This window comes from Zootermopsis nevadensis, unplaced genomic scaffold (genome assembly GCF_977971745.1).
Source record: "Zootermopsis nevadensis isolate Lab colony 2312 unplaced genomic scaffold, Znev_1.0 Znev_ptg000017l, whole genome shotgun sequence".
NCBI lineage: Eukaryota > Metazoa > Arthropoda > Insecta > Blattodea > Termopsidae > Zootermopsis > Zootermopsis nevadensis.
In genome coordinates, this window is record NW_028259149.1 from 14189262 (window position 1) to 14216770 (window position 27509).

At 41.5% G+C, this 27509-nt stretch overlaps 2 protein-coding genes and 1 long non-coding RNA gene across 3 annotated transcripts in view; 2 read left to right on the forward strand and 1 right to left on the reverse strand.

Moving 5' to 3' along the window:
• LOC110829063 (hemolymph lipopolysaccharide-binding protein) overlaps positions 1–27509 on the reverse strand; it is a 59248-nt gene that overhangs the window by 31357 nt on the left and 382 nt on the right. The gene's annotated exons all lie outside the window — the stretch shown is intronic.
• The window catches only part of LOC110839297 (pseudouridylate synthase TRUB1), a 62052-nt gene that overhangs the window by 25143 nt on the left and 9400 nt on the right, over positions 1–27509 (forward strand). Inside the window, exons 2-4 of the mRNA XM_087350702.1 lie at positions 23980–24053; positions 24475–24497; positions 25466–25546. Of these exons, the coding sequence (XP_087206828.1) occupies positions 23980–24053; positions 24475–24497; positions 25466–25546 (178 nt within the window). The remainder of the gene's footprint in view (positions 1–23979; positions 24054–24474; positions 24498–25465; positions 25547–27509) is intronic.
• On the forward strand, positions 24504–25459 carry LOC147873671 (uncharacterized). The gene is made up of 2 exons (XR_015535560.1): positions 24504–24661; positions 24813–25459. It is a non-coding gene; the product is annotated as an uncharacterized LOC147873671 (long non-coding RNA).

The following is a 27509-nucleotide window of genomic DNA, read 5'->3' on the forward strand; positions in this document are numbered from 1 at the left end:
AGACTTGGGACAAGAACTTCTCAGGACTTGGGAAAAGAACTTCTCAAGACTTGGGACAAGTGACTTTTCAAGACTTGGGACAAGAACTTCTCAAGACTTGGAACGAGTGACTTCTCAAGACTTGGGCCGAGTGATTTCTCAAGACTTGGGACAAGTGACTTCTCAAGACTTGGAACAAGAACTTCTCAAGACTTGGGACGAGTGACTTCTCAAGACTTGGGACAAGTGACTTCTCAAGACTTGGGACGAGTAACTTCTCAAGACTTGGGGCTAGAACGTCTCAAGACTTGGGACAAGAACTTCTCAAGACTTGGGACATGTGACCACTCAAGACTTGGGACGAGTGACTTCTCAAGACTTGGGCCGAGACACTTCTCAAGACTTGGGACAAGAACTTCTCAAGACTTGGGACGAGTGACTTCTCAAGACTTGGGACGAGTGACTTCTCAAGACTTGGGACAAAAACTTCTCAAGACTTGGGACAAGAACTTCTCATGACTTGGGACGAGTGACTTCTCAAGACTTGGGACAAGTGACTTCTCAAGACTTGGGACAAGAACTTCTCAAGACTTGGGACAAGAACTTCTCAAGACTTGGCACGAGTGACTTCTCAAGACTTGGGAGTCTAGTCCTGATAGGCATGGGACAGGTCAAATTTAGAAGGAAAATTTTTCATTTTTTTCGAAAAATCAAAAAACGCTGCAAACCTTCTGAAAGGCGCACAAAACCAAAAATTTTCAGAAAATTCGGAAAAAAAATAAAAGTTGAAAATTTTCAAAAATTCTTAGTTTTGTGCGCTTTTTGGACGATTTGCAACGTTTTTTGATTTTTCGAAATTTTTCGAAAAAATTGAAATTTCTCAAAGGGGTACCCCTTTGAAAATTTTCAAAATTTTTCGAAATTTAAAAAAAAATAAAAACGGCTGCAAATGGCGTGAAACGCGAAGAAAACAAAGAATTTTCGAAATTTTCGAAAAAATTTTGAATTCAGCAAAGACGGGTGAGGCACAGCCCTAAACAAGCAGAGAAGACTTGGGACAAGTGACTTCTCAAGACTTGGGACGAGTGACTTCTCAAGACTTGGGACGAGTGACTTCTCAAGACTTGGGACGAATGACTTCTCAAGACTTGGGACGAGTGACTTCTCAAGACTTGGGACGAGTGACTTCTCAAGACTTGGGACAAGTGACTTCTCAAGACTTGGGACAAGAACTTCTCAAGACTTGGGACGAGTGACTTCTCAAGACTTGGGACGAGTGACCACTCAAGACTTGGGACGAGTGACTTCTCAAGACTTGGGACAAGTGACTTCTCAAGACTTGGGACAAGTGACTTCTCAAGACTTGGGACGAGTGACTTCTCAAGACTTGGGACGAGTGACTTCTCAAGACTTGGGACGAGTGACTTCTCAAGACTTGGGACGAGTGACTTCTCAAGACTTGGGGCAAGTGACTTTTCAAGACTTGGGGCAAGAACTTCTCAAGACTTGGGACGAGTGACTTCTCAAGAGTAGGGAGAAGTGACTTCTCAAGACTTGGGACAAGTGACTTCTGAAAACTTGGGACAAGAACTTCTCAAGACTTGGGACAAGGACTTCTCAAGGCTTGGGACAAGTGACTTCTCAAGACTTGGGAGTCTAGTCCTGATAGGGATGGGACATGTCAAATTTAGAAGGAAAAATTTTCAATTTTTTCGAAAAATCAAAAAACGCTGCAAACCTTCTGAAATGCGCACAAAACCAAAAATTTTCGGAAAATTCTGAAAAAAAATAAAAGTTGAAAATTTTCAAAATTTCTTAGTTTTGTGCGCTTTTTGGACGATTTGCAACGTTTTTTGATTTTTCGAAATTTTTCGAAAAAATTGAAATTTCTCAAAGGGGTACCCCTTTGAGAATTTTGAAAAATTTCGAAATTTTAAAAAAATTAAAAACGGCTGCAAATGGCGTGAAACGCGAAGAAAACAAAGAATTTTCGAAATTTTCGAAAAAATTTTGAATTCAGCAAAGACGGGTGAGGCACAGCCCTAAACAAGCAGAGAAGACTTGGGACAAGAACTTCTCAAGACTTGGGACAAGTGACTTCTCAAGACTTGGGACGAGTGACTTCTCAAGACTTGGGACGAGTGACTTCTCAAGACTTGGGACGAGTGACTTCTCAAGACTTGGGACGAGTGACTTCTCAAGACTTGGGACGAGTGACTTCTCAAGACTTGGGACAAGAACTTCTCAGGACTTGGGAAAAGAACTTCTCAAGACTTGGGACAAGTGACTTTTCAAGACTTGGGACAAGAACTTCTCAAGACTTGGAACGAGTGACTTCTCAAGACTTGGGCCGAGTGATTTCTCAAGACTTGGGACAAGTGACTTCTCAAGACTTGGAACAAGAACTTCTCAAGACTTGGGACGAGTGACTTCTCAAGACTTGGGACAAGTGACTTCTCAAGACTTGGGACGAGTAACTTCTCAAGACTTGGGGCTAGAACGTCTCAAGACTTGGGACAAGAACTTCTCAAGACTTGGGACATGTGACCACTCAAGACTTGGGACGAGTGACTTCTCAAGACTTGGGCCGAGACACTTCTCAAGACTTGGGACAAGAACTTCTCAAGACTTGGGACGAGTGACTTCTCAAGACTTGGGACGAGTGACTTCTCAAGACTTGGGACAAAAACTTCTCAAGACTTGGGACAAGAACTTCTCATGACTTGGGACGAGTGACTTCTCAAGACTTGGGACAAGTGACTTCTCAAGACTTGGGACAAGAACTTCTCAAGACTTGGGACAAGAACTTCTCAAGACTTGGCACGAGTGACTTCTCAAGACTTGGGAGTCTAGTCCTGATAGGCATGGGACAGGTCAAATTTAGAAGGAAAATTTTTCATTTTTTTCGAAAAATCAAAAAACGCTGCAAACCTTCTGAAAGGCGCACAAAACCAAAAATTTTCAGAAAATTCGGAAAAAAAATAAAAGTTGAAAATTTTCAAAAATTCTTAGTTTTGTGCGCTTTTTGGACGATTTGCAACGTTTTTTGATTTTTCGAAATTTTTCGAAAAAATTGAAATTTCTCAAAGGGGTACCCCTTTGAAAATTTTCAAAATTTTTCGAAATTTAAAAAAAATTAAAAACGGCTGCAAATGGCGTGAAACGCGAAGAAAACAAAGAATTTTCGAAATTTTCGAAAAAATTTTGAATTCAGCAAAGACGGGTGAGGCACAGCCCTAAACAAGAAGAGAAGACTTCGGACAAGAACTTCTCAAGACTTGGGACAAGTGACTTCTCAAGACTTGGGACGAGTGACTTCTCAAGACTTGGGACGAGTGACTTCTCAAGACTTGGGACGAGTGACTTCTCAAGACTTGGGACGAGTGACTTCTCAAGACTTGGGACAAGAACTCCTCAAGACTTGGGACAAGTGACTTTTCAAGACTTGGGACAAGAACTTCTCAAGACTTGGGACGAGTGACTTCTCAAGACTTGGGACGAGTGACTTCTCAAGACTTGGGACAAGTGACTTCTCAAGACTTGGAACAAGAACTTCTCAAGACTTGGGACAAGTGACTTTTCAAGACTTGGGACGAGTGACTTCTCAAGACTTGGGACGAGTGACTTCTCAAGACTTGGGACGAGTGACTTCTCAAGACTTGGGACAAGTGTCTTCTCAAGACTTGCGACAAGAACTTCTCAAGACTTGCGACGAGTGACTTCTCAAGACTTGGGACATGTGACTTCTCAAGACTTGGGAGTCTAGTCCTGATAGGGATGGGACAGGTCAAATTTAGAAGGAAAAATTTTCAAATTTTTCGAAAAATCAAAAAAGCTGCAAACCTTCTGAAATGCGCACAAAACCAAAAATTTTCGAAAAATTCGGAAAAAAATTAAAAGTTGAAAATTTTCAAAAATTCTTAGTTTTGTGCGCTTTTTGGACGATTTGCAACGTTTTTAGATTTTTCGAAATTTTTCGAAAAAATTGAAATTTCTCAAAGGGGTACCCCTTTGAAAATTTTCAAAAATATCCGAAATTTCAAAAAATTAAAAACGGCTGCAAATGGCGTGAAACGCGAAGAAAACAAAGAATTTTCGAAATTTTCGAAAAAATTTGAATTCAACAAAGACGGGTGAGGCACAGCCCTAAACAAGCAGAGAAGACTTGGGACAAGAACTTCTCAAGACTTGGGACAAGTGACTTCTCAAGACTTGGGACGAGTGACTTCTCAAGACTTGGGACGAGTGACTTCTCAAGACTTGGGACGAGTGACTTCTCAAGACTTGGGACGAGTGACTTCTCAAGACTTGGGACGAGTGACCACTCAAAACTTGGGACGAGTGATTTCTCAAGACTTGGGACAAGAACTTCTCAGGACTTGGGAAAAGAACTTCTCAAGACTTGGAACGAGTGACTTCTCAAGACTTGGGCCGAGTGATTTCTCAAGACTTGGGACAAGTGACTTCTCAAGACTTGGAACAAGAACTTCTCAAGACTTGGGACGAGTGACTTCTCAAGACTTGGGACGAGTGACTTCTCAAGACTTGGGACGAGTGACTTCTCAAGACTTGGGACAAGTTCTTCTCAAGACTTGGGACAAGTGACTTTTCAAGACTTGGGACAAGAACTTCTCAAGACTTGGGACGAGTGACTTCTCAAGACTTGGGACGAGTGACTTCTCAAGACTTGGGACAAGTGACTTCTCAAATCTTGGAACAAGAACTTCTCAAGACTTGGGACAAGTGACTTTTCAAGACTTGGGACAAGAACTTCTCAAGACTTGGGACGAGTGACTTCTCAAGACTTGGGACAAGTGACTTCTCAAGACTTGGAACAAGAACTTCTCAAGAACTTGCGACGAGTGACTTCTCAAGACTTGGGACATGTGACTTCTCAAGACTTGGGAGTCTAGTCCTGATAGGGATGGGACAGGTCAAATTTAGAAGGAAAAATTTTCAATTTTTTCGCAAAATCAAAAAACGCTGCAAACCTTCTGAAATGCGCACAAAACCAAAAATTTTCGAAAAATTCGGAAAAAAATTAAAAGTTGAAAATTTTCAAAAATTCTTAGTTTTGTGCGCTTTTTGGACGATTTGCAACGTTTTTAGATTTTTCGAAATTTTTCGAAAAAATTGAAATTTCTCAAAGGGGTACCCCTTTGAAAATTTTCAAAAATATCCGAAATTTCAAAAAATTAAAAACGGCTGCAAATGGCGTGAAACGCGAAGAAAACAAAGAATTTTCGAAAACATTTTGAATTCAGCAAAGACGGGTGAGGCACAGCCCTAAACAAGCAGAGAAGACTTCGGACAAGAACTTCTCAAGACTTGGGACAAGTGACTTCTCAAGACTTGGGACGAGTGACTTCTCAAGACTTGGGACGAGTGACTTCTCAAGACTTGGGACGAGTGACTTCTCAAGACTTGGGACAAGTGACTTCTCAAGACTTGGGACAAGAACTTCTCAAGACTTGGGACGAGTGACTTCTCAAGACTTGGGACGAGTGACCACTCAAGACTTGGGACGAGTGACTTCTCAAGACTTGGGACAAGAACTTCTCAAGACTTGGGGCAAGTGACTTTTCAAGACTTGGGACAAGAACTTCTCAAGACTTGGGACGAGTGACTTCTCAAGACTTGGGACGAGTGACTTCTCAAGAGTAGGGAGAAGTGACTTCTCAAGACTTGGGACAAGTGACTTCTGAAGACTTGGGACAAGAACTTCTCAAGACTTGGGACAAGGACTTCTCAAGGCTTGGGACAAGTGACTTCTCAAGACTTGGGAGTCTAGTCCTGATAGGGATGGGACATGTCAAATTTAGAAGGAAAATTTTTCAATTTTTTCGCAAAATCAAAAAACGCTGCAAACCTTCTGAAATGCGCACAAAACCAACAATTTTCGAAAAATTCGGAAAAAAATTAAAAGTTGAAAATTTTCAAAATTCTTAGTTTTGTGCGCTTTTTGGACGATTTGCAACGTTTTTAGATTTTTCGAAATTTTTCGAAAAAATTGAAATTTCTCTAAGGGGTACCCCTTTGAAAATTTTCAAAATTTTTCGAAATTTTAAAAAAATTAAAAACGGCTGCAAATGGCGTGAAACGCGAAGAAAACAAAGAATTTTCGAAATTTTCGAAAAAATTTTGAATTCAGCAAAGACGGGTGAGGCACAGCCCTAAACAAGCAGAGAAGACTTCGGACAAGAACTTCTCAAGACTTGGGACGAGTGACTTCTCAAGACTTGGGACAAGTGACTTCTCAAGACTTGGGACAAGAACTTATCAAGACTTGGGACGAGTGACTTCTCAAGACTTGGGACGAGTGACCACTCAAGACTTGGGACGAGTGACTTCTCAAGACTTGGGACAAGAACTTCTCAAGACCTGGGGCAAGTGACTTTTCAAGACTTCGGACAAGAACTTCTCAAGGCTTGGGACGAGTGACTTCTCAAGACTTGGGACGAGTGACTTCTCAAGAGTAGGGAGAAGTGACTTCTCAAGACTTGGGACAAGTGACTTCTGAAGACTTCGGACAAGAACTTCTCAAGACTTGGGACAAGGACTTCTGAAGACTTGGTACAAGTGACTTCTCAAGACTTGGGAGTCTAGTCCTGATGGGCATGGGACAGGTCAAATTTAGAAGGAAAAATTTTCAAATTTTTCGAAAAATCAAAAAAGCTGCAAACCTTCTGAAATGCGCACAAAACCAAAAATTTTCGAAAAATTCGGGAAAAAATTAAAAGTTGAAAATTTTCAAAAATTCTTAGTTTTGTGCGCTTTTTGGACGATTTGCAACGTTTTTAGATTTTTCGAAATTTTTCGAAAAAATTGAAATTTCTCAAAGGGGTACCGCTTTGAAAATTTTCAAAAATATCCGAAATTTCAAAAAATTAAAAACGGATGCAAATGGCGTGAAACGCGAAGAAAACAAAGAATTTTCGAAATTTTCGAAAACATTTTGAATTCAGCAAAGACGGGTGAGGCACAGCCCTAAACAAGAAGAGAAGACTTCGGACAAGAACTTCTCAAGACTTGGGACAAGTGACTTCTCAAGACTTGGGACGAGTGACTTCTCAAGACTTGGGACGAGTGACTTCTCAAGACTTGGGACGAGTGACTTCTCAAGACTTGGGACGAGTGACTTCTCAAGACTTGGGACAAGAACTCCTCAAGACTTGGGACAAGTGACTTTTCAAGACTTGGGACAAGAACTTCTCAAGACTTGGGACGAGTGACTTCTCAAGACTTGGGACGAGTGACTTCTCAAGACTTGGGACAAGTGACTTCTCAAGACTTGGAACAAGAACTTCTCAAGACTTGGGACAAGTGACTTTTCAAGACTTGGGACGAGTGACTTCTCAAGACTTGGGACGAGTGACTTCTCAAGACTTGGGACGAGTGACTTCTCAAGACTTGGGACAAGTGTCTTCTCAAGACTTGCGACAAGAACTTCTCAAGACTTGCGACGAGTGACTTCTCAAGACTTGGGACATGTGACTTCTCAAGACTTGGGAGTCTAGTCCTGATAGGGATGGGACAGGTCAAATTTAGAAGGAAAAATTTTCAAATTTTTCGAAAAATCAAAAAAGCTGCAAACCTTCTGAAATGCGCACAAAACCAAAAATTTTCGAAAAATTCGGAAAAAAATTAAAAGTTGAAAATTTTCAAAAATTCTTAGTTTTGTGCGCTTTTTGGACGATTTGCAACGTTTTTAGATTTTTCGAAATTTTTCGAAAAAATTGAAATTTCTCAAAGGGGTACCCCTTTGAAAATTTTCAAAAATATCCGAAATTTCAAAAAATTAAAAACGGCTGCAAATGGCGTGAAACGCGAAGAAAACAAAGAATTTTCGAAATTTTCGAAAAAATTTGAATTCAACAAAGACGGGTGAGGCACAGCCCTAAACAAGCAGAGAAGACTTCGGACAAGAACTTCTCAAGACTTGGGACAAGTGACTTCTCAAGACTTGGGACGAGTGACTTCTCAAGACTTGGGACGAGTGACTTCTCAAGACTTGGGACGAGTGACTTCTCAAGACTTGGGACGAGTGACTTCTCAAGACTTGGGACAAGTGACTTCTCAAGACTTGGGACAAGAACTTCTCAAGACTTGGGACGAGTGACTTCTCAAGACTTGGGACGAGTGACCACTCAAGACTTGGGACGAGTGACTTCTCAAGACTTGGGACGAGTGACTTCTCAAGACTTGGGGCAAGTGACTTTTCAAGACTTCGGACAAGAACTTCTCAAGACTTGGGACGAGTGACTTCTCAAGACTTGGGACGAGTGACTTCTCAAGAGTAGGGAGAAGTGACTTCTGAAGACTTGGGACAAGAACTTCTCAAGACTTGGGACAAGGACTTCTCAAGGCTTGGGACAAGTGACTTCTCAAGACTTGGGAGTCTAGTCCTGATAGGGATGGGACATGTCAAATTTAGAAGGAAAAATTTTCAATTTTTTCGAAAAATCAAAAAACGCTGCAAACCTTCTGAAATGCGCACAAAACCAAAAATTTTCGGAAAATTCGGAAAAAAAATAAATTTGAAAATTTTCAAAAATTCTTAGTTTTGTGCGCTTTTTGGACGATTTGCAACGTTTTTTGATTTTTCGAAATTTTTCGAAAAAATTGAAATTTCTCAAAGGGGTACCCCTTTGAGAAATTTGAAAAATTTCGAAATTTTAAAAAAATTAAAAACGGCTGCAAATGGCGTGAAACGCGAAGAAAACAAAGAATTTAAGAAATTTTCGAAAAAATTTTGAATTCAGCAAAGACGGGTGAGGCACAGCCCTAAACAAGCAGAGAAGACTTGGGACAAGAACTTCTCAAGACTTGGGACAAGTGACTTCTCAAGACTTGGGACGAGTGACTTCTCAAGACTTGGGACGAGTGACTTCTCAAGACTTGGGACGAGTGACTTCTCAAGACTTGGGACGAGTGACTTCTCAAGACTTGGGACGAGTGACCACTCAAAACTTGGGACGAGTGATTTCTCAAGACTTGGGACAAGAACTTCTCAGGACTTGGGAAAAGAACTTCTCAAGACTTGGGACAAGTGACTTTTCAAGACTTGGGACAAGAACTTCTCAAGACTTGGAACGAGTGACTTCTCAAGACTTGGGCCGAGTGATTTCTCAAGACTTGGGACAAGTGACTTCTCAAGACTTGGAACAAGAACTTCTCAAGACTTGGGACGAGTGACTTCTCAAGACTTGGGACAAGTGACTTCTCAAGACTTGGGACGAGTAACTTCTCAAGACTTGGGGCTAGAACGTCTCAAGACTTGGGACAAGAACTTCTCAAGACTTGGGACATGTGACCACTCAAGACTTGGGACGAGTGACTTCTCAAGACTTGGGCCGAGACACTTCTCAAGACTTGGGACAAGAACTTCTCAAGACTTGGGACGAGTGACTTCTCAAGACTTGGGACGAGTGACTTCTCAAGACTTGGGAAAAAACTTCTCAAGACTTGGGACAAGAACTTCTCATGACTTGGGACGAGTGACTTCTCAAGACTTGGGACAAGTGACTTCTCAAGACTTGGGACAAGAACTTCTCAAGACTTGGGACAAGAACTTCTCAAGACTTGGCACGAGTGACTTCTCAAGACTTGGGAGTCTAGTCCTGATAGGCATGGGACAGGTCAAATTTAGAAGGAAAATTTTTCATTTTTTTCGAAAAATCAAAAAACGCTGCAAACCTTCTGAAAGGCGCACAAAACCAAAAATTTTCAGAAAATTCGGAAAAAAAATAAAAGTTGAAAATTTTCAAAAATTCTTAGTTTTGTGCGCTTTTTGGACGATTTGCAACGTTTTTTGATTTTTCGAAATTTTTCGAAAAAATTGAAATTTCTCAAAGGGGTACCCCTTTGAAAATTTTCAAAATTTTTCGAAATTTAAAAAAATTAAAAACGGCTGCAAATGGCGTGAAACGCGAAGAAAACAAAGAATTTTCGAAATTTTCGAAAAAATTTTGAATTCAGCAAAGACGGGTGAGGCACAGCCCTAAACAAGCAGAGAAGACTTGGGACAAGTGACTTCTCAAGACTTGGGACGAGTGACTTCTCAAGACTTGGGACGAGTGACTTCTCAAGACTTGGGACGAATGACTTCTCAAGACTTGGGACGAGTGACTTCTCAAGACTTGGGACGAGTGACTTCTCAAGACTTGGGACAAGTGACTTCTCAAGACTTGGGACAAGAACTTCTCAAGACTTGGGACGAGTGACTTCTCAAGACTTGGGACGAGTGACCACTCAAGACTTGGAACGAGTGACTTCTCAAGACTTGGGACAAGTGACTTCTCAAGACTTGGGACAAGTGACTTCTCAAAACTTGGGACGAGTGACTTCTCAAGACTTGGGACAAGAACTTCTCAAGACTTGGGACGAGTGACTTCTCAAGACTTGGGACGAGTGACCACTCAAGACTTGGGACGAGTGACTTCTCAAGACTTGGGACGAGTGACTTCTCAAGACTTGGGACGAGTGACTTCTCAAGACTTGGGACGAGTGACTTCTCAAGACTTGGGACGAGTGACTTCTCAAGACTTGGGACGAGTGTCTTCTCAAGACTTGGGACAAGTGACTTCTCAAGACTTGGGACAAGAACTTCTCAAGACTTGGGACGAGTGACTTCTCAAGACTTGGGACGAGTGACCACTCAAGACTTGGGACGAGTGACTTCTCAAGACTTGGGACGAGTGACTTCTCAAGACTTGGGACGAGTGACTTCTCAAGACTTGGGACGAGTGACTTCTCAAGACTTGGGACGAGTGACTTCTCAAGACTTGGGACGAGTGACTTCTCAAGACTTGGGACAAGTGACTTCTCAAGACTTGGGACAAGAACTTCTCAAGACTTGGGACGAGTGACTTCTCAAGACTTGGGACGAGTGACCACTCAAGACTTGGGACGAGTGACTTCTCAAGACTTGGGACGAGTGACTTCTCAAGACTTGGGGCAAGTGACTTTTCAAGACTTGGGACAAGAACTTCTCAAGACTTGGGACGAGTGACTTCTCAAGACTTGGGACGAGTGACTTCTCAAGAGTAGGGAGAAGTGACTTCTAAAGACTTGGGACAAGAACTTCTCAAGACTTGGGACAAGGACTTCTCAAGGCTTGGGACAAGTGACTTCTCAAGACTTGGGAGTCTAGTCCTGATAGGGATGGGACATGTCAAATTTAGAAGGAAAAATTTTCAATTTTTTCGAAAAATCAAAAAACGCTGCAAACCTTCTGAAATGCGCACAAAACCAAAAATTTTCGGAAAATTCGGAAAAAAAATAAATTTGAAAATTTTCAAAAATTCTTAGTTTTGTGCGCTTTTTGGACGATTTGCAACGTTTTTTGATTTTTCGAAATTTTTCGAAAAAATTGAAATTTCTCAAAGGGGTACCCCTTTGAGAAATTTGAAAAATTTCGAAATTTTAAAAAAATTAAAAACGGCTGCAAATGGCGTGAAACGCGAAGAAAACAAAGAATTTAAGAAATTTTCGAAAAAATTTTGAATTCAGCAAAGACGGGTGAGGCACAGCCCTAAACAAGCAGAGAAGACTTGGGACAAGAACTTCTCAAGACTTGGGACAAGTGACTTCTCAAGACTTGGGACGAGTGACTTCTCAAGACTTGGGACGAGTGACTTCTCAAGACTTGGGACGAGTGACTTCTCAAGACTTGGGACGAGTGACTTCTCAAGACTTGGGACGAGTGACCACTCAAAACTTGGGACGAGTGATTTCTCAAGACTTGGGACAAGAACTTCTCAGGACTTGGGAAAAGAACTTCTCAAGACTTGGGACAAGTGACTTTTCAAGACTTGGGACAAGAACTTCTCAAGACTTGGAACGAGTGACTTCTCAAGACTTGGGCCGAGTGATTTCTCAAGACTTGGGACAAGTGACTTCTCAAGACTTGGAACAAGAACTTCTCAAGACTTGGGACGAGTGACTTCTCAAGACTTGGGACAAGTGACTTCTCAAGACTTGGGACGAGTAACTTCTCAAGACTTGGGGCTAGAACGTCTCAAGACTTGGGACAAGAACTTCTCAAGACTTGGGACATGTGACCACTCAAGACTTGGGACGAGTGACTTCTCAAGACTTGGGCCGAGACACTTCTCAAGACTTGGGACAAGAACTTCTCAAGACTTGGGACGAGTGACTTCTCAAGACTTGGGACGAGTGACTTCTCAAGACTTGGGACAAAAACTTCTCAAGACTTGGGACAAGAACTTCTCATGACTTGGGACGAGTGACTTCTCAAGACTTGGGACAAGTGACTTCTCAAGACTTGGGACAAGAACTTCTCAAGACTTGGGACAAGAACTTCTCAAGACTTGGCACGAGTGACTTCTCAAGACTTGGGAGTCTAGTCCTGATAGGCATGGGACAGGTCAAATTTAGAAGGAAAATTTTTCATTTTTTTCGAAAAATCAAAAAACGCTGCAAACCTTCTGAAAGGCGCACAAAACCAAAAATTTTCAGAAAATTCGGAAAAAAAATAAAAGTTGAAAATTTTCAAAAATTCTTAGTTTTGTGCGCTTTTTGGACGATTTGCAACGTTTTTTGATTTTTCGAAATTTTTCGAAAAAATTGAAATTTCTCAAAGGGGTACCCCTTTGAAAATTTTCAAAATTTTTCGAAATTTAAAAAAATTAAAAACGGCTGCAAATGGCGTGAAACGCGAAGAAAACAAAGAATTTTCGAAATTTTCGAAAAAATTTTGAATTCAGCAAAGACGGGTGAGGCACAGCCCTAAACAAGCAGAGAAGACTTGGGACAAGTGACTTCTCAAGACTTGGGACGAGTGACTTCTCAAGACTTGGGACGAGTGACTTCTCAAGACTTGGGACGAATGACTTCTCAAGACTTGGGACGAGTGACTTCTCAAGACTTGGGACGAGTGACTTCTCAAGACTTGGGACAAGTGACTTCTCAAGACTTGGGACAAGAACTTCTCAAGACTTGGGACGAGTGACTTCTCAAGACTTGGGACGAGTGACCACTCAAGACTTGGGACGAGTGACTTCTCAAGACTTGGGACAAGTGACTTCTCAAGACTTGGGACAAGTGACTTCTCAAGACTTGGGACGAGTGACTTCTCAAGACTTGGGACGAGTGACTTCTCAAGACTTGGGACGAGTGACTTCTCAAGACTTGGGACGAGTGACTTCTCAAGACTTGGGGCAAGTGACTTTTCAAGACTTGGGGCAAGAACTTCTCAAGACTTGGGACGAGTGACTTCTCAAGAGTAGGGAGAAGTGACTTCTCAAGACTTGGGACAAGTGACTTCTGAAGACTTGGGACAAGAACTTCTCAAGACTTGGGACAAGGACTTCTCAAGGCTTGGGACAAGTGACTTCTCAAGACTTGGGAGTCTAGTCCTGATAGGGATGGGACATGTCAAATTTAGAAGGAAAAATTTTCAATTTTTTCGAAAAATCAAAAAACGCTGCAAACCTTCTGAAATGCGCACAAAACCAAAAATTTTCGGAAAATTCTGAAAAAAAATAAAAGTTGAAAATTTTCAAAATTTCTTAGTTTTGTGCGCTTTTTGGACGATTTGCAACGTTTTTTGATTTTTCGAAATTTTTCGAAAAAATTGAAATTTCTCAAAGGGGTACCCCTTTGAGAATTTTGAAAAATTTCGAAATTTTAAAAAAATTAAAAACGGCTGCAAATGGCGTGAAACGCGAAGAAAACAAAGAATTTAAGAAATTTTCGAAAAAATTTTGAATTCAGCAAAGACGGGTGAGGCACAGCCCTAAACAAGCAGAGAAGACTTGGGACAAGAACTTCTCAAGACTTGGGACAAGTGACTTCTCAAGACTTGGGACGAGTGACTTCTCAAGACTTGGGACGAGTGACTTCTCAAGACTTGGGACGAGTGACTTCTCAAGACTTGGGACGAGTGACTTCTCAAGACTTGGGACGAGTGACTTCTCAAGACTTGGGACGAGTGACCACTCAAAACTTGGGACGAGTGATTTCTCAAGACTTGGGACAAGAACTTCTCAGGACTTGGGAAAAGAACTTCTCAAGACTTGGAACGAGTGACTTCTCAAGACTTGGGCCGATTGATTTCTCAAGACTTGGGACAAGTGACTTCTCAAGACTTGGAACAAGAACTTCTCAAGACTTGGGACGAGTGACTTCTCAAGACTTGGGACGAGTGACTTCTCAAGACTTGGGACGAGTGACTTCTCAAGACTTGGGACAAGTTCTTCTCAAGACTTGGGACAAGTGACTTTTCAAGACTTGGGACAAGAACTTCTCAAGACTTGGGACGAGTGACTTCTCAAGACTTGGGACGAGTGACTTCTCAAGACTTGGGACAAGTGACTTCTCAAATCTTGGAACAAGAACTTCTCAAGACTTGGGACAAGTGACTTTTCAAGACTTGGGACAAGAACTTCTCAAGACTTGGGACGAGTGACTTCTCAAGACTTGGGACAAGTGACTTCTCAAGACTTGGAACAAGAACTTCTCAAGAACTTGCGACGAGTGACTTCTCAAGACTTGGGACATGTGACTTCTCAAGACTTGGGAGTCTAGTCCTGATAGGGATGGGACAGGTCAAATTTAGAAGGAAAAATTTTCAATTTTTTCGCAAAATCAAAAAACGCTGCAAACCTTCTGAAATGCGCACAAAACCAAAAATTTTCGAAAAATTCGGAAAAAAATTAAAAGTTGAAAATTTTCAAAAATTCTTAGTTTTGTGCGCTTTTTGGACGATTTGCAACGTTTTTAGATTTTTCGAAATTTTTCGAAAAAATTGAAATTTCTCAAAGGGGTACCCCTTTGAAAATTTTCAAAAATATCCGAAATTTCAAAAAATTAAAAACGGCTGCAAATGGCGTGAAACGCGAAGAAAACAAAGAATTTTCGAAAACATTTTGAATTCAGCAAAGACGGGTGAGGCACAGCCCTAAACAAGCAGAGAAGACTTCGGACAAGAACTTCTCAAGACTTGGGACAAGTGACTTCTCAAGACTTGGGACGAGTGACTTCTCAAGACTTGGGACGAGTGACTTCTCAAGACTTGGGACGAGTGACTTCTCAAGACTTGGGACAAGTGACTTCTCAAGACTTGGGACAAGAACTTCTCAAGACTTGGGACGAGTGACTTCTCAAGACTTGGGACGAGTGACCACTCAAGACTTGGGACGAGTGACTTCTCAAGACTTGGGACAAGAACTTCTCAAGACTTGGGGCAAGTGACTTTTCAAGACTTGGGACAAGAACTTCTCAAGACTTGGGACGAGTGACTTCTCAAGACTTGGGACGAGTGACTTCTCAAGAGTAGGGAGAAGTGACTTCTCAAGACTTGGGACAAGTGACTTCTGAAGACTTGGGACAAGAACTTCTCAAGACTTGGGACAAGGACTTCTCAAGGCTTGGGACAAGTGACTTCTCAAGACTTGGGAGTCTAGTCCTGATAGGGATGTGACATGTCAAATTTAGAAGGAAAATTTTTCAATTTTTTCGCAAAATCAAAAAACGCTGCAAACCTTCTGAAATGCGCACAAAACCAACAATTTTCGAAAAATTCGGAAAAAAATTAAAAGTTGAAAATTTTCAAAATTCTTAGTTTTGTGCGCTTTTTGGACGATTTGCAACGTTTTTAGATTTTTCGAAATTTTTCGAAAAAATTGAAATTTCTCTAAGGGGTACCCCTTTGAAAATTTTCAAAATTTTTCGAAATTTTAAAAAAATTAAAAACGGCTGCAAATGGCGTGAAACGCGAAGAAAACAAAGAATTTTCGAAATTTTCGAAAAAATTTTGAATTCAGCAAAGACGGGTGAGGCACAGCCCTAAACAAGCAGAGAAGACTTGGGACAAGTGACTTCTCAAGACTTGGGACGAGTGACTTCTCAAGACTTGGGACGAGTGACTTCTCAAGACTTGGGACGAGTGACTTCTCAAGACTTGGGACGAGTGACTTCTCAAGACTTGGGACAAGTGACTTCTCAAGACTTGGGACAAGAACTTCTCAAGACTTGGGACGAGTGACTTCTCAAGACTTGGGACGAGTGACCACTCAAGACTTGGGACGAGTGACTTCTCAAGACTTGGGACAAGGACTTCTCAAGGCTTGGGACAAGTGACTTCTCAAGACTTGGGAGTCTAGTCCTGATAGGGATGGGACATGTCAAATTTAGAAGGAAAAATTTTCAATTTTTTCGCAAAATCAAAAAACGCTGCAAACCTTCTGAAATGCGCACAAAACCAACAATTTTCGAAAAATTCGGAAAAAAATTAAAAGTTGAAAATTTTCAAAATTCTTAGTTTTGTGCGCTTTTTGGACGATTTGCAACGTTTTTAGATTTTTCGAAATTTTTCGAAAAAATTGAAATTTCTCAAAGGGGTACCCCTTTGAAAATTTTCGAAAATATCCGAAATTTCAAAAAATTAAAAACGGCTGCAAATGGCGTGAAACGCGAAGAAAACAAAGAATTTTCGAAAACATTTTGAATTCAGCAAAGACGGGTGAGGCACAGCCCTAAACAAGCAGAGAAGACTTCGGACAAGAACTTCTCAAGACTTGGGACAAGTGACTTCTCAAGACTTGGGACGAGTGACTTCTCAAGACTTGGGACGAGTGACTTCTCAAGACTTGGGACGAGTGACTTCTCAAGACTTGGGACAAGTGACTTCTCAAGACTTGGGACAAGAACTTCTCAAGACTTGGGACGAGTGACTTCTCAAGACTTGGGACGAGTGACCACTCAAGACTTGGGACGAGTGACTTCTCAAGACTTGGGACAAGAACTTCTCAAGACTTGGGGCAAGTGACTTTTCAAGACTTGGGACAAGAACTTCTCAAGACTTGGGACGAGTGACTTCTCAAGACTTGGGACGAGTGACTTCTCAAGAGTAGGGAGAAGTGACTTCTCAAGACTTGGGACAAGTGACTTCTGAAGACTTGGGACAAGAACTTCTCAAGACTTGGGACAAGGACTTCTCAAGGCTTGGGACAAGTGACTTCTCAAGACTTGGGAGTCTAGTCCTGATAGGGATGGGACATGTCAAATTTAGAAGGAAAATTTTTCAATTTTTTCGCAAAATCAAAAAACGCTGCAAACCTTCTGAAATGCGCACAAAACCAACAATTTTCGAAAAATTCGGAAAAAAATTAAAAGTTGAAAATTTTCAAAATTCTTAGTTTTGTGCGCTTTTTGGACGATTTGCAACGTTTTTAGATTTTTCGAAATTTTTCGAAAAAATTGAAATTTCTCAAAGGGGTACCCCTTTGAAAATTTTCAAAAATATCCGAAATTTCAAAAAATTAAAAACGGCTGCAAATGGCGTGAAACGCGAAGAAAACAAAGAATTTCGATATTTTCGAAAACATTTTGAATTCAGCAAAGACGGGTGAGGCACAGCCCTAAACAAGCAGAGAAGACTTCGGACAAGAACTTCTCAAGACTTGGGACAAGTGACTTCTCAAGACTTGGGACGAGTGACTTCTCAAGACTTGGGACGAGTGACTTCTCAAGACTTGGGACGAGTGACTTCTCAAGACTTGGGACAAGTGACTTCTCAAGACTTGGGACAAGAACTTCTCAAGACTTGGGACGAGTGACTTCTCAAGACTTGGGACGAGTGACCACTCAAGACTTGGGACGAGTGACTTCTCAAGACTTGGGACGAGTGACTTCTCAAGACTTGGGACGAGTGACTTCTCAAGAGTAGGGAGAAGTGACTTCTCAAGACTTGGGACAAGTGACTTCTGAAGACTTGGGACAAGAACTTCTCAAGACTTGGGACAAGGACTTCTCAAGGCTTGGGACAAGTGACTTCTCAAGACTTGGGAGTCTAGTCCTGATAGGGATGGGACATGTCAAATTTAGAAGGAAAAATTTTCAATTTTTTCGCAAAATCAAAAAACGCTGCAAACCTTCTGAAATGCGCACAAAACCAAAAATTTTCGGAAAATTCGGAAAAAAATAAAAGTTGAAAATTTTTAAAAATTCTTAGTTTTGTGCGCTTTTTGGACGATTTGCAACGTTTTTTGATTTTTCGAAATTTTTCGAAAAAATTGAAATTTCTCAAAGGGGTACCCCTTTGAAAATTTTCAAAAATATCCGAAATTTTAAAAAATTAAAAACGGCTGCAAATGGCGTGAAACGCGAAACAAACAAAGAATTTTCGAAATTTTCGAAAAAATTTTGAATTCAGCAAAGACGGGTGAGGCACAGCCCTAAACAAGCAGAGAAGACTTGGGACAAGAACTTCTCAAGACTTGGGAGAAGTGACTTCTCAAGACTTGGGACGAGTGACTTCTCAAGACTTGGGACGAGTGACTTCTCAAGACTTGGGACGAGTGACTTCTCAAGACTTGGGACGAGTGACTTCTCAAGACTTGGGACGAGTGACCACTCAAAACTTGGGACGAGTGATTTCTCAAGACTTGGGACAAGAACTTCTCAGGACTTGGGAAAAGAACTTCTCAAGACTTGGGACAAGTGACTTTTCAAGACTTGGGACATGAACTTCTCAAGACTTGGGACGAGTGACTTCTCAAGACTTGGGCCGAGTGATTTCTCAAGACTTGGGACAAGTGACTTCTCAAGACTTGGAACAAGAACTTCTCAAGACTTGGGACGAGTGACTTCTCAAGACTTGGGACAAGTGACTTCTCAAGACTTGGGACGAGTAACTTCTCAAGACTTGGGGCTAGAACGTCTCAAGACTTGGGACAAGAACTTCTCAAGACTTGGGACATGTGACCACTCAAGACTTGGGACGAGTGACTTCTCATTACTTGGGACGAGACACTTCTCAAGACTTGGGACAAGAACTTCTCAAGACTTGGGACGAGTGACTTCTCAAGACTTGGGACGAGTGACTTCTCAAGACTTGGGACAAGAACTTCTCAAGACTTGGGACAAGAACTTCTCAAGACTTGGGACGAGTGACTTCTCAAGACTTGGGACAAGTGACTTCTCAAGACTTGGGACAAGGACTTCTCAAGACTTGGGACAAGTGACTTCTCAAGACTTGGGAGTCTAGTCCTGATAGGCATGGGACAGGTCAAATTTAGAAGGAAAATTTTTCAATTTTTTCGAAAAATCAAAAAACGCTGCAAACCTTCTGAAAGGCGCACAAAACGAAAATTTTTCGGAAAATTCGGAAAAAATTAAAAGTTGAAAATTTTCAAAAATTCTTAGTTTTGTGCGCTTTTTGGACGATTAGCAACGTTTTTAGATTTTTTGGAAATTTTTCGAAAAAATTGAAATTTCTCAAAGGGGTACCCCTTTGAAAATTTTCAAAAATATCCGAAATTTTAAAAAATTAAAAACGGCTGCAAATGGCGTGAAACGCGAAGAAAACAAAGAATTTTCGAAATTTTCGAAAACATTTTGAATTCAGCAAAGACGGGTGAGGCACAGCCCTAAACAAGCAGAGAAGACTTGGGACATGAACTTCTCAAGACTTGGGACAAGTGACTTCTCAAGACTTGAGACGAGTGACTTCTCAAGACTTGGGACGAGTGACTTCTCAAGACTTGGGACAAGAACTTCTCAAGACTTGGGACGAGTGACTTCTCAAGACTTGGGACAAGAACTTCTCAAGACTTGGGACGAGTGAGTTCTCAAGACTTGGGACGAGTGACTTCTCAAGACTTGGGACAAGAACTTCTCAAGACTTGGGACGAGTGACTTCTCAAGACTTGGGACGAGTGACTTCTCAAGACTTGGGACAAGAACTTCTCAAGACTTGGGACAAGTGACTTTTCAAGACTTGGGACAAGAACTTCTCAAGACTTGGGACGAGTGACTTCTCAAGACTTGGGACGAGTGACTTCTCAAGACTTGGGACAAGTGACTTCTCAAGACTTGGGACAAGTGACTTTTCAAGACTTGGGACAAGAACTTCTCAAGACTTGGGACGAGTGACTTCTCAAGACTTGGGACGAGTGACTTCTCAAGACTTGGGACAAGTGACTTCTCAAGACTTGAGACGAGTGACTTCTCAAGACTTGGGACGAGTGACTTCTCAAGACTTGGAACGAGTAACTTCTCAAGACTTGGGGCAAGAACTTCTCAAGACTTGGGACCAGAACTTCTCAAGACTTGGGACAAGTGACTTCTCAAGACTTGGGACAAGAACTTCTCAAGACTTGGGACGAGTGACTTCTCAAGACTTGGGACGAGTGACTTCTCAAGACTTGGGACAAGAACTTCTCAAGACTTGGGACAAGTGACTTTTCAAGACTTGGGACAAGAACTTCTCAAGACTTGGGACGAGTGACTTCTCAAGACTTGGGACGAGTGACTTCTCAAGACTTGGGACAAGTGACTTCTCAAGACTTGGAACAAGTGACTTCTCAAGACTTGGGACAAGTGACTTTTCAAGACTTGGAAAAGAACTTCTCAAGACTTGGGACGAGTGACTTCTCAAGACTTGGGACGAGTGACTTCTCAAGACTTGGGACAAGTGACTTCTCAAGACTTGGGACAAGTGACTTCTCAAATCTTGGAACAAGAACTTCTCAAGACTTGGGGCAAGTGACTTTTCAAGACTTGGGACAAGAACTTCTCAAGACTTGGGACGAGTGACTTCTCAAGACTTGGGACGAGTGACTTCTCAAGACTTGATACAAGTGACTTCTCAAGACTTGGAACAAGAACTTCTCAAGACTTGCGACGAGTGACTTCTCAAGACTTGGGACATGTGACTTCTCAAGACTTGGGAGTCTAGTCCTGATAGGGATGGGACAGGTCAAATTTAGAAGGAAAAATTTTCAAATTTTTCGAAAAATCAAAAATCGCTGCAAACCTTCTGAAATGCGCACAAAACGAAAAATTTTCGGAAAAAATTAAAAGTTGAAAATTTTCAAAAATTCTTAGTTTTGTGCGCTTTTTGGACGATTTGCAACGTTTTTAGATTTTTTGGAAATTTTTCGAAAAAATTGAAATTTCTCAAAGGGGTACCCCTTTGAAAATTTTCAAAAATATCCGAAATTTTAAAAAATTAAAAACGGCTGCAAATGGCGTGAAACGCGAAGAAAACAAAGAATTTTCGAAATATTCGAAAACATTTTGAATTCAGCAAAGACGGGTGAGGCACAGCCCTAAACAAGCAGAGAAGACTTGGGACATGAACTTCTCAAGACTTGGGACAAGTGACTTCTCAAGACTTGGGACGAGTGACTTCTCAAGACTTGGGACGAGTGACTTCTCAAGACTTGGAACGAGTAACTTCTCAAGACTTGGGGCAAGAACTTCTCAAGACTTGGGACAAGTGACTTCTCAAGACTTGGGACAAGAACTTCTCAAGACTTGGGACGAGTGACTTCTCAAGACTTGGGACGAGTGACTTCTCAAGACTTGGGACAAGAACTTCTCAAGACTTGGGACAAGTGACTTTTCAAGACTTGGGACAAGAACTTCTCAAGACTTGGGACGAGTGACTTCTCAAGACTTGGGACGAGTGACTTCTCAAGACTTGGGACAAGTGACTTCTCAAGACTTTGAACAAGAACTTCTCAAGACTTGGGACGAGTGACTTCTCAAGACTTGGGACACGCACTTCTCAAGGCTTGGGACAAATGACTTCTCAAGACTTGGGACATGTGACGTCTCAAGACTTGGGACAAATGACTTTTCAAGGCTTGGAACAAGTAACTTCTCAAGACTTTGGACAAGTGACTTCTCAAGACTTGGGACACGCACTTCTCAAGACTTGGGACAAGTGACTTCTCAAGACTTGGGACACGCACTTCTCAAGATTTGGGACAAGTGACTTCTCAAGACTTGGGACAAGTGACTTCTCAAGACTTGGGATACGCACTTCTCAAGATTTGGGACAAGTGACTTCTCAAGACTTGGGACACGCACTTCTCAAGACTTGGGCCAAGTGACTTCTCAAGACTTGGGCACGCTCTTCTCAAGACTTGGGTCAAGTGAATTCTAAAGACTTGGGACAAGTGTATTCTCAAGAATTGGGACACGCACTTCTCAAGACTTGGGACAAGTGACTTCTCAAGACTTGGGACACGTACTTCTCAAGACTTGGGACAAGTGACTTCTCAAGACTTGGGACACGCACTTCTCAAGACTTGGGACAAGTGACTTCTCAAGACTTGGGTCAAGCACTTCTCAAGTCTTGGGACAAGTGACTTCTCAAGACTTGGGACATGTGACTTCTCAAGACTTGGGACGAGTGACTTCTCAAGACTTGAGACACGTGACTTCTCAAGACTTTGGACACACACTTCTCAAGACTTGGGACAAGTGACTTCTCAAGTTTTGGGACAAGTGACTTCTGAAAACTTGGGACAAGTGACTTCTGAAGACTTGGGACAAGTGACTTCTCAAGACTTGGGACATGCTACTTCTCAAGTCTTGGGACAAGTGACTTTTCAAGACTTGAAACAAGTGACTTTTCACGACTTGGGACATGCGACTTTCTACGACTTGCGACTTCTGAAGACTTGGGACAAGTGACTTCTCAAGACTTGGGACAAGTGACTTCTCAAGACTTGGGACAAGTGACTTCTCAAGACTTGGGACAAGTGACCTCTCAAGACTTGGGACAGGCACTTCTCAAGACTTGGGACACGCACTTCTCAAGACTTGGGACACGCACTTCTCAAGACTTGGGACAAGTGACTTCTCAAGACTTGGAACACGCACTTCTCAAGACTTGGGATAAGTGACTTCTCAAGACTTGGGACACGCACTTCTCAAGACTTGGGTCAAGTGACTTCTCAAGACTTGAGACACGCACTTCTCAAGGCTTGGGACAAGTGACTTCTCAAGACTTGGGACATGTGACGTCTCAAGACTTGGGACAAGTGACTTTTCAAGGCTTGGAACAAGTAACTTCTCAAGACTTTGGACAAGTGACTTCTCAAGACTTGGGACACGCACTTCTCAAGACTTGGGACACGCACTTCTCAAGATTTGGGACAAGTGACTTCTCAAGACTTGGGACAAGTGACTTCTCAAGACTTGGAATACGCACTTCTCAAGATTTGGGACAAGTGACTTCTCAAGATTTGGGACACGCACTTCTCAAGACTTGGGCCAAGTGACTTCTCAAGACTTGGGCACGCTCTTCTCAAGACTTGGGTCAAGTGAATTCTAAAGACTTGGGACAAGTGTCTTCTCAAGAATTGGGACACGCACTTCTCAAGACTTGGGACACGTACTTCTCAAGACTTGGGACAAGTGACTTCTCAAGACTTGGGACAAGAACTTCTCAAGACTTGGGACAAGTGACTTCTCAAGACTTGGGTCAAGCACTTCTCAAGTCTTGGGACAAGTGACTTCTCAAGACTTGGGACAAGTGACTTCTCAAGACTTGGGACGAGTGACTTCTCAAGACTTGAGACACGTGACTTCTCAAGACTTTGGACACGCACTTCTCAAGACTTGGGACAAGTGACTTCTCAAGTTTTGGGACAAGTGACTTCTGAAAACTTGGGACAAGTGACTTCTGAAGACTTGGGACAAGTGACTTCTCAAGACTTGGGACATGCTACTTCTCAAGTCTTGGGACAAGTGACTTTTCAAGACTTGAAACAAGTGACTTTTCACGACTTGGGACATGCGACTTTCTACGACTTGCGACTTCTGAAGACTTGGAACAAGTGACTTCTCAAGACTTGGGACAAGTGACTTCTCACGACTTGGGTCATGCTATTTCTCAAGACTTGGGACAAGTGACTTCTGAAGACTTGGGACATGTGACTTCTCACGACTCGGGACATGCGCCCTCTCAAGATTTGGGACATGTAACTTCTCAATACTTGGGACATGTGACTTCTCACGACTTGGGACATGCGACTTCTTAATACTTGGGACATGTTACTTCTCACGACTTGGGACAGGCGACTTCTCAAGACTTGGAACAAGTGACTTCTCAAGACTTGGGACATGCGACTTCTCAAGACTTGGTATATGTGACTTCTCAAGACTTGGGACATGCGACTTCTCAAGACATGAGACATGTTACTTCTCACTTTGCCCCCTTTCGGCCCACCTTTACAGCCGCAACTCCCTATTATTCCGGGCCGGTCTGGCAATGCTCTTCACAAGCCGACCCGCCCTGCCATGCCAGGAATGTGTGTACCTGCGTGTCCTGACTTGCTGTGCGGGATTTCATCATCCCAAACTCTGTATTCTTCTTAATAAAAAGAGTGAGCACACAATGGGCTCCAGCAAGAAATTAAAATCTGCATAAAATGTAATAAAGAAGAAGTACTCTTTATTGCAATCACTAACTCTGAACCTGAAATTCAAATAGACGGGCTAAATTCCATTTGAAAGTTGGCACTGTTCTTCCCTGCCATTGGTAGCATTGCGTACTGATAGTTTTTAAGATGCTAATAAACTGTAACTTTCGAGTACCGTATACATTTGTTTCGATTATCACAAACACGGAAAGCAAGAAAGTACTTCTAAGAGGAATTTTTGCTGTCAATAAAATGAAGAATCTGACTTCTGTTGAAGTACTTGAGATTATAAAAGAAATTCTACTAAAAGGTTATTATCAATAACACTTCTAGGTTAGGAACATCTGTTTTCTTATGTTATTAAATGCTAAGATATTGTTTTTAGCCTGCACTATTAACCGTTATATTCTGTCACGAAAATTCCTTTCACGTATAGTGATGTATGCTTATGGGCCATGGAACCGACTATCACTTATGGAAATGTTTTCCTTTGTGAGGTGAGTTTACGTCATAAGTTCAACAAATGAATACGATGCAGTAATACTGAGATAGGACGAAAGTAACCAGTTGGGCTACCACATTTTTACATTAAGTTTGGTTTAGTTATTTAACTTGGTCCATTTGATTCGTTACTTTTGGTGTTTTTAGATCAGAAACATTTTCATATTGCCAGGAATGCTGATAGGTGGTGGCAGCCCTTCCCATCCCCAACGATTTGGCCATCAGATGGGTATTGAGTATCTACATATTAGGTGGCATGTTCATGATTTTCTCTTCTCTGAGAGGTCAAGACTACATTTGTGACTCACCCAGAATATTAATCAATGGATTCCAGCGACTCTTTCCTTAGACTGTTTGGAGACTTACCTACACTCCCAAAATAATTTTATAACATAGTACTTGCATATAACATCATTGCTGCTAGCCTTTGTTTAAGTACAATGTGATTATCCTCACAAATTTTATAACACTTCATTTTAATTTCTGCTTGTTGCACAGCAATGTGTATCAGTCTACCTACAGTTTTATTTACTTAAGGTATGGAAACATCATCTGGAAAGAATGAAGTTTGATGCACAGACCCTGGGGTCATGTAACTACTGACTGGATTAGACTTTCTATATGAAATACAGTAGACAGTACTGTGCATTTGTTATTCCTTGATTGTGAAGGATAGGCTTACATTATTTGAAATGTAAAGCCTTATTCTAACCCAAGTGTCAGGTGGACACAAAGAATGCAACTTAATAAATGGTTCATTGAAATTTATTCAGTTACTCTTTATTTTGTTTATTTCTCAGGTATAAAGCCAAAAATTAATCCTGCATCTCTGAAAGTTGGGCATGGAGGAACACTGGATCATACAGCAACAGGAATTTTAGGTACTGAACCAAGCAAAACAGATCGATGAATCTGTAAAAGCTGTTTGTGAAATGCAAACTTTTGCATATGCGAGTTTGCTCTTATGCAATTTCATTCCTGGCGCTTTAAACTTTCAAAGGACTAATTTAATCTCTGCGGAGGTACCGGGTTTACGTTTACTACGCGATTTTCTATAGGTCGGCGTCTTACATGAATGCAACTATCGCATAACAGCAGAGATGACTGTACACATCAATCGCGGGGACCAACAAATTGCCGATTGTAAGTGTATAAAATATATTTTTTAAATTCCCTTTATTTTATTTACGTTATTTCAGAGCTTTAAATGTAATGCCATTATATTACTCGTCAATGTTTGGGTGCTGGAAACGCGTGTCATTGACTTCCCATTGATTTACATTATAAAAGAGTTTCAATTTACGCCGATTCCATTTACGCCGGTTTGTCCAGGAACGCATCCCCCGGCGTAAATCGAGGGCTACCTATATATATTCACACAATATAAATGACCGACAAGTGATATATAAGTCTGGAGATATGTGTTTATCAACATGTTACACACAGAACAAATTGAAATACACAAGTCATGATTATTTTGTAATGTTCACTGAGGATAAAAAGACCAGAAGGGTCTGAACCTTAGATCCACACATCACCATTTCACAAACATGACCAATCAGCCATTGACCTTAACCAACTGCCATGTTAACTTATACTGTAGCTTTTTCAAAGGGAAAACTTAAAGTATAAACAAATGCAAGCCTGATGACATCTCCTTGTAAGTTGCAAAATCACACTGTTGAGGAATATTGTTGTCTTATGACAGTGAATATAAAGCCAAGAAGGGATTCATCACCCTGATGATGGAGACAGCAAGGACCTCTGAAATGCTGGTAAACTTCTACCACACTATATGGCACTACTACCCAGAAGACAGCCATGAAAACCTCAAATCCTATATACTGGTGGCTCAGAATAATGGAGATAATTATGATTTGCTATATTTAATGAACCAAAGCAGTTGCAACACTGAAATAACTTAAGATGTGCAGAAACACTTCAAGTTTACATATGATCCATGTGTGCACCACATGTCAGGCACCAAGTGTGTAGGTTATACTGAAATCATTTCCACTGTGCTGTGCAACAGTGGAGTTGCATCTCAAATTTGTTTCTGTAACTCTGCTAAGGACTGTCACATTGGTGGTGTGTAAAGGTGGTCCTTGATGAAACTCTACAAAAGGAAGTTCAGAGGTGACATGTCTGGAAACCTTGGTGGCCAAGACGTTGGTTCCCCATGTTCTATTCAACTTCTGGGAAGCTGCTCATCCATAAATGCTCTCAAAGCCAAACTGAAATGGGTCTTGCTGTAACAGTAAAAGACCAGGAAAGTCCATATCAGAAGTGGAATTTTCTGTGATGAACAGACTGTATAACTTTATCTTGAAAAAAAAACTTTTGACAAGTCATGCTGGACTTCCACACTGATGTGAGGATTCTCACTACAGATGCATTCACATGAAATGTGCCTTTGTTGCTGAAGGTAAATCAAGTGTTTTGTCTTGTTTCACTTGTTGGATGAAGTTCTCTCTAGATGCCACTCTTCTCACCTTGTTCTCTTCTGAAAGGGCCTGCAGCAACTGAACCTTGTGAGCTTTAAAGTTTAGCCTTTTATGGTGGTCTCTCCAAATGGTACTTTGTAAAATTCTCTGGTTGACTCCCTTGGGCATTAAACAAATGCTGCTCTGTTCCACTATTTGTTCACCTACTGGTGACTGGCAGGAGCTCTTGTCTCCTTGGCAGATGCAGCCTTTCATCACAAAGTAGTCATCCCAGTAACTGGTTCACTCCTTTCAAGGTGGTTTTCTCTGCAATTTGTTTGGAACTGGTGCTAAACTACAGTGAAATCTGTGAAACCACAGAACCTACTTGGCTTTCGTTGTTACTCATCATCTTACACTT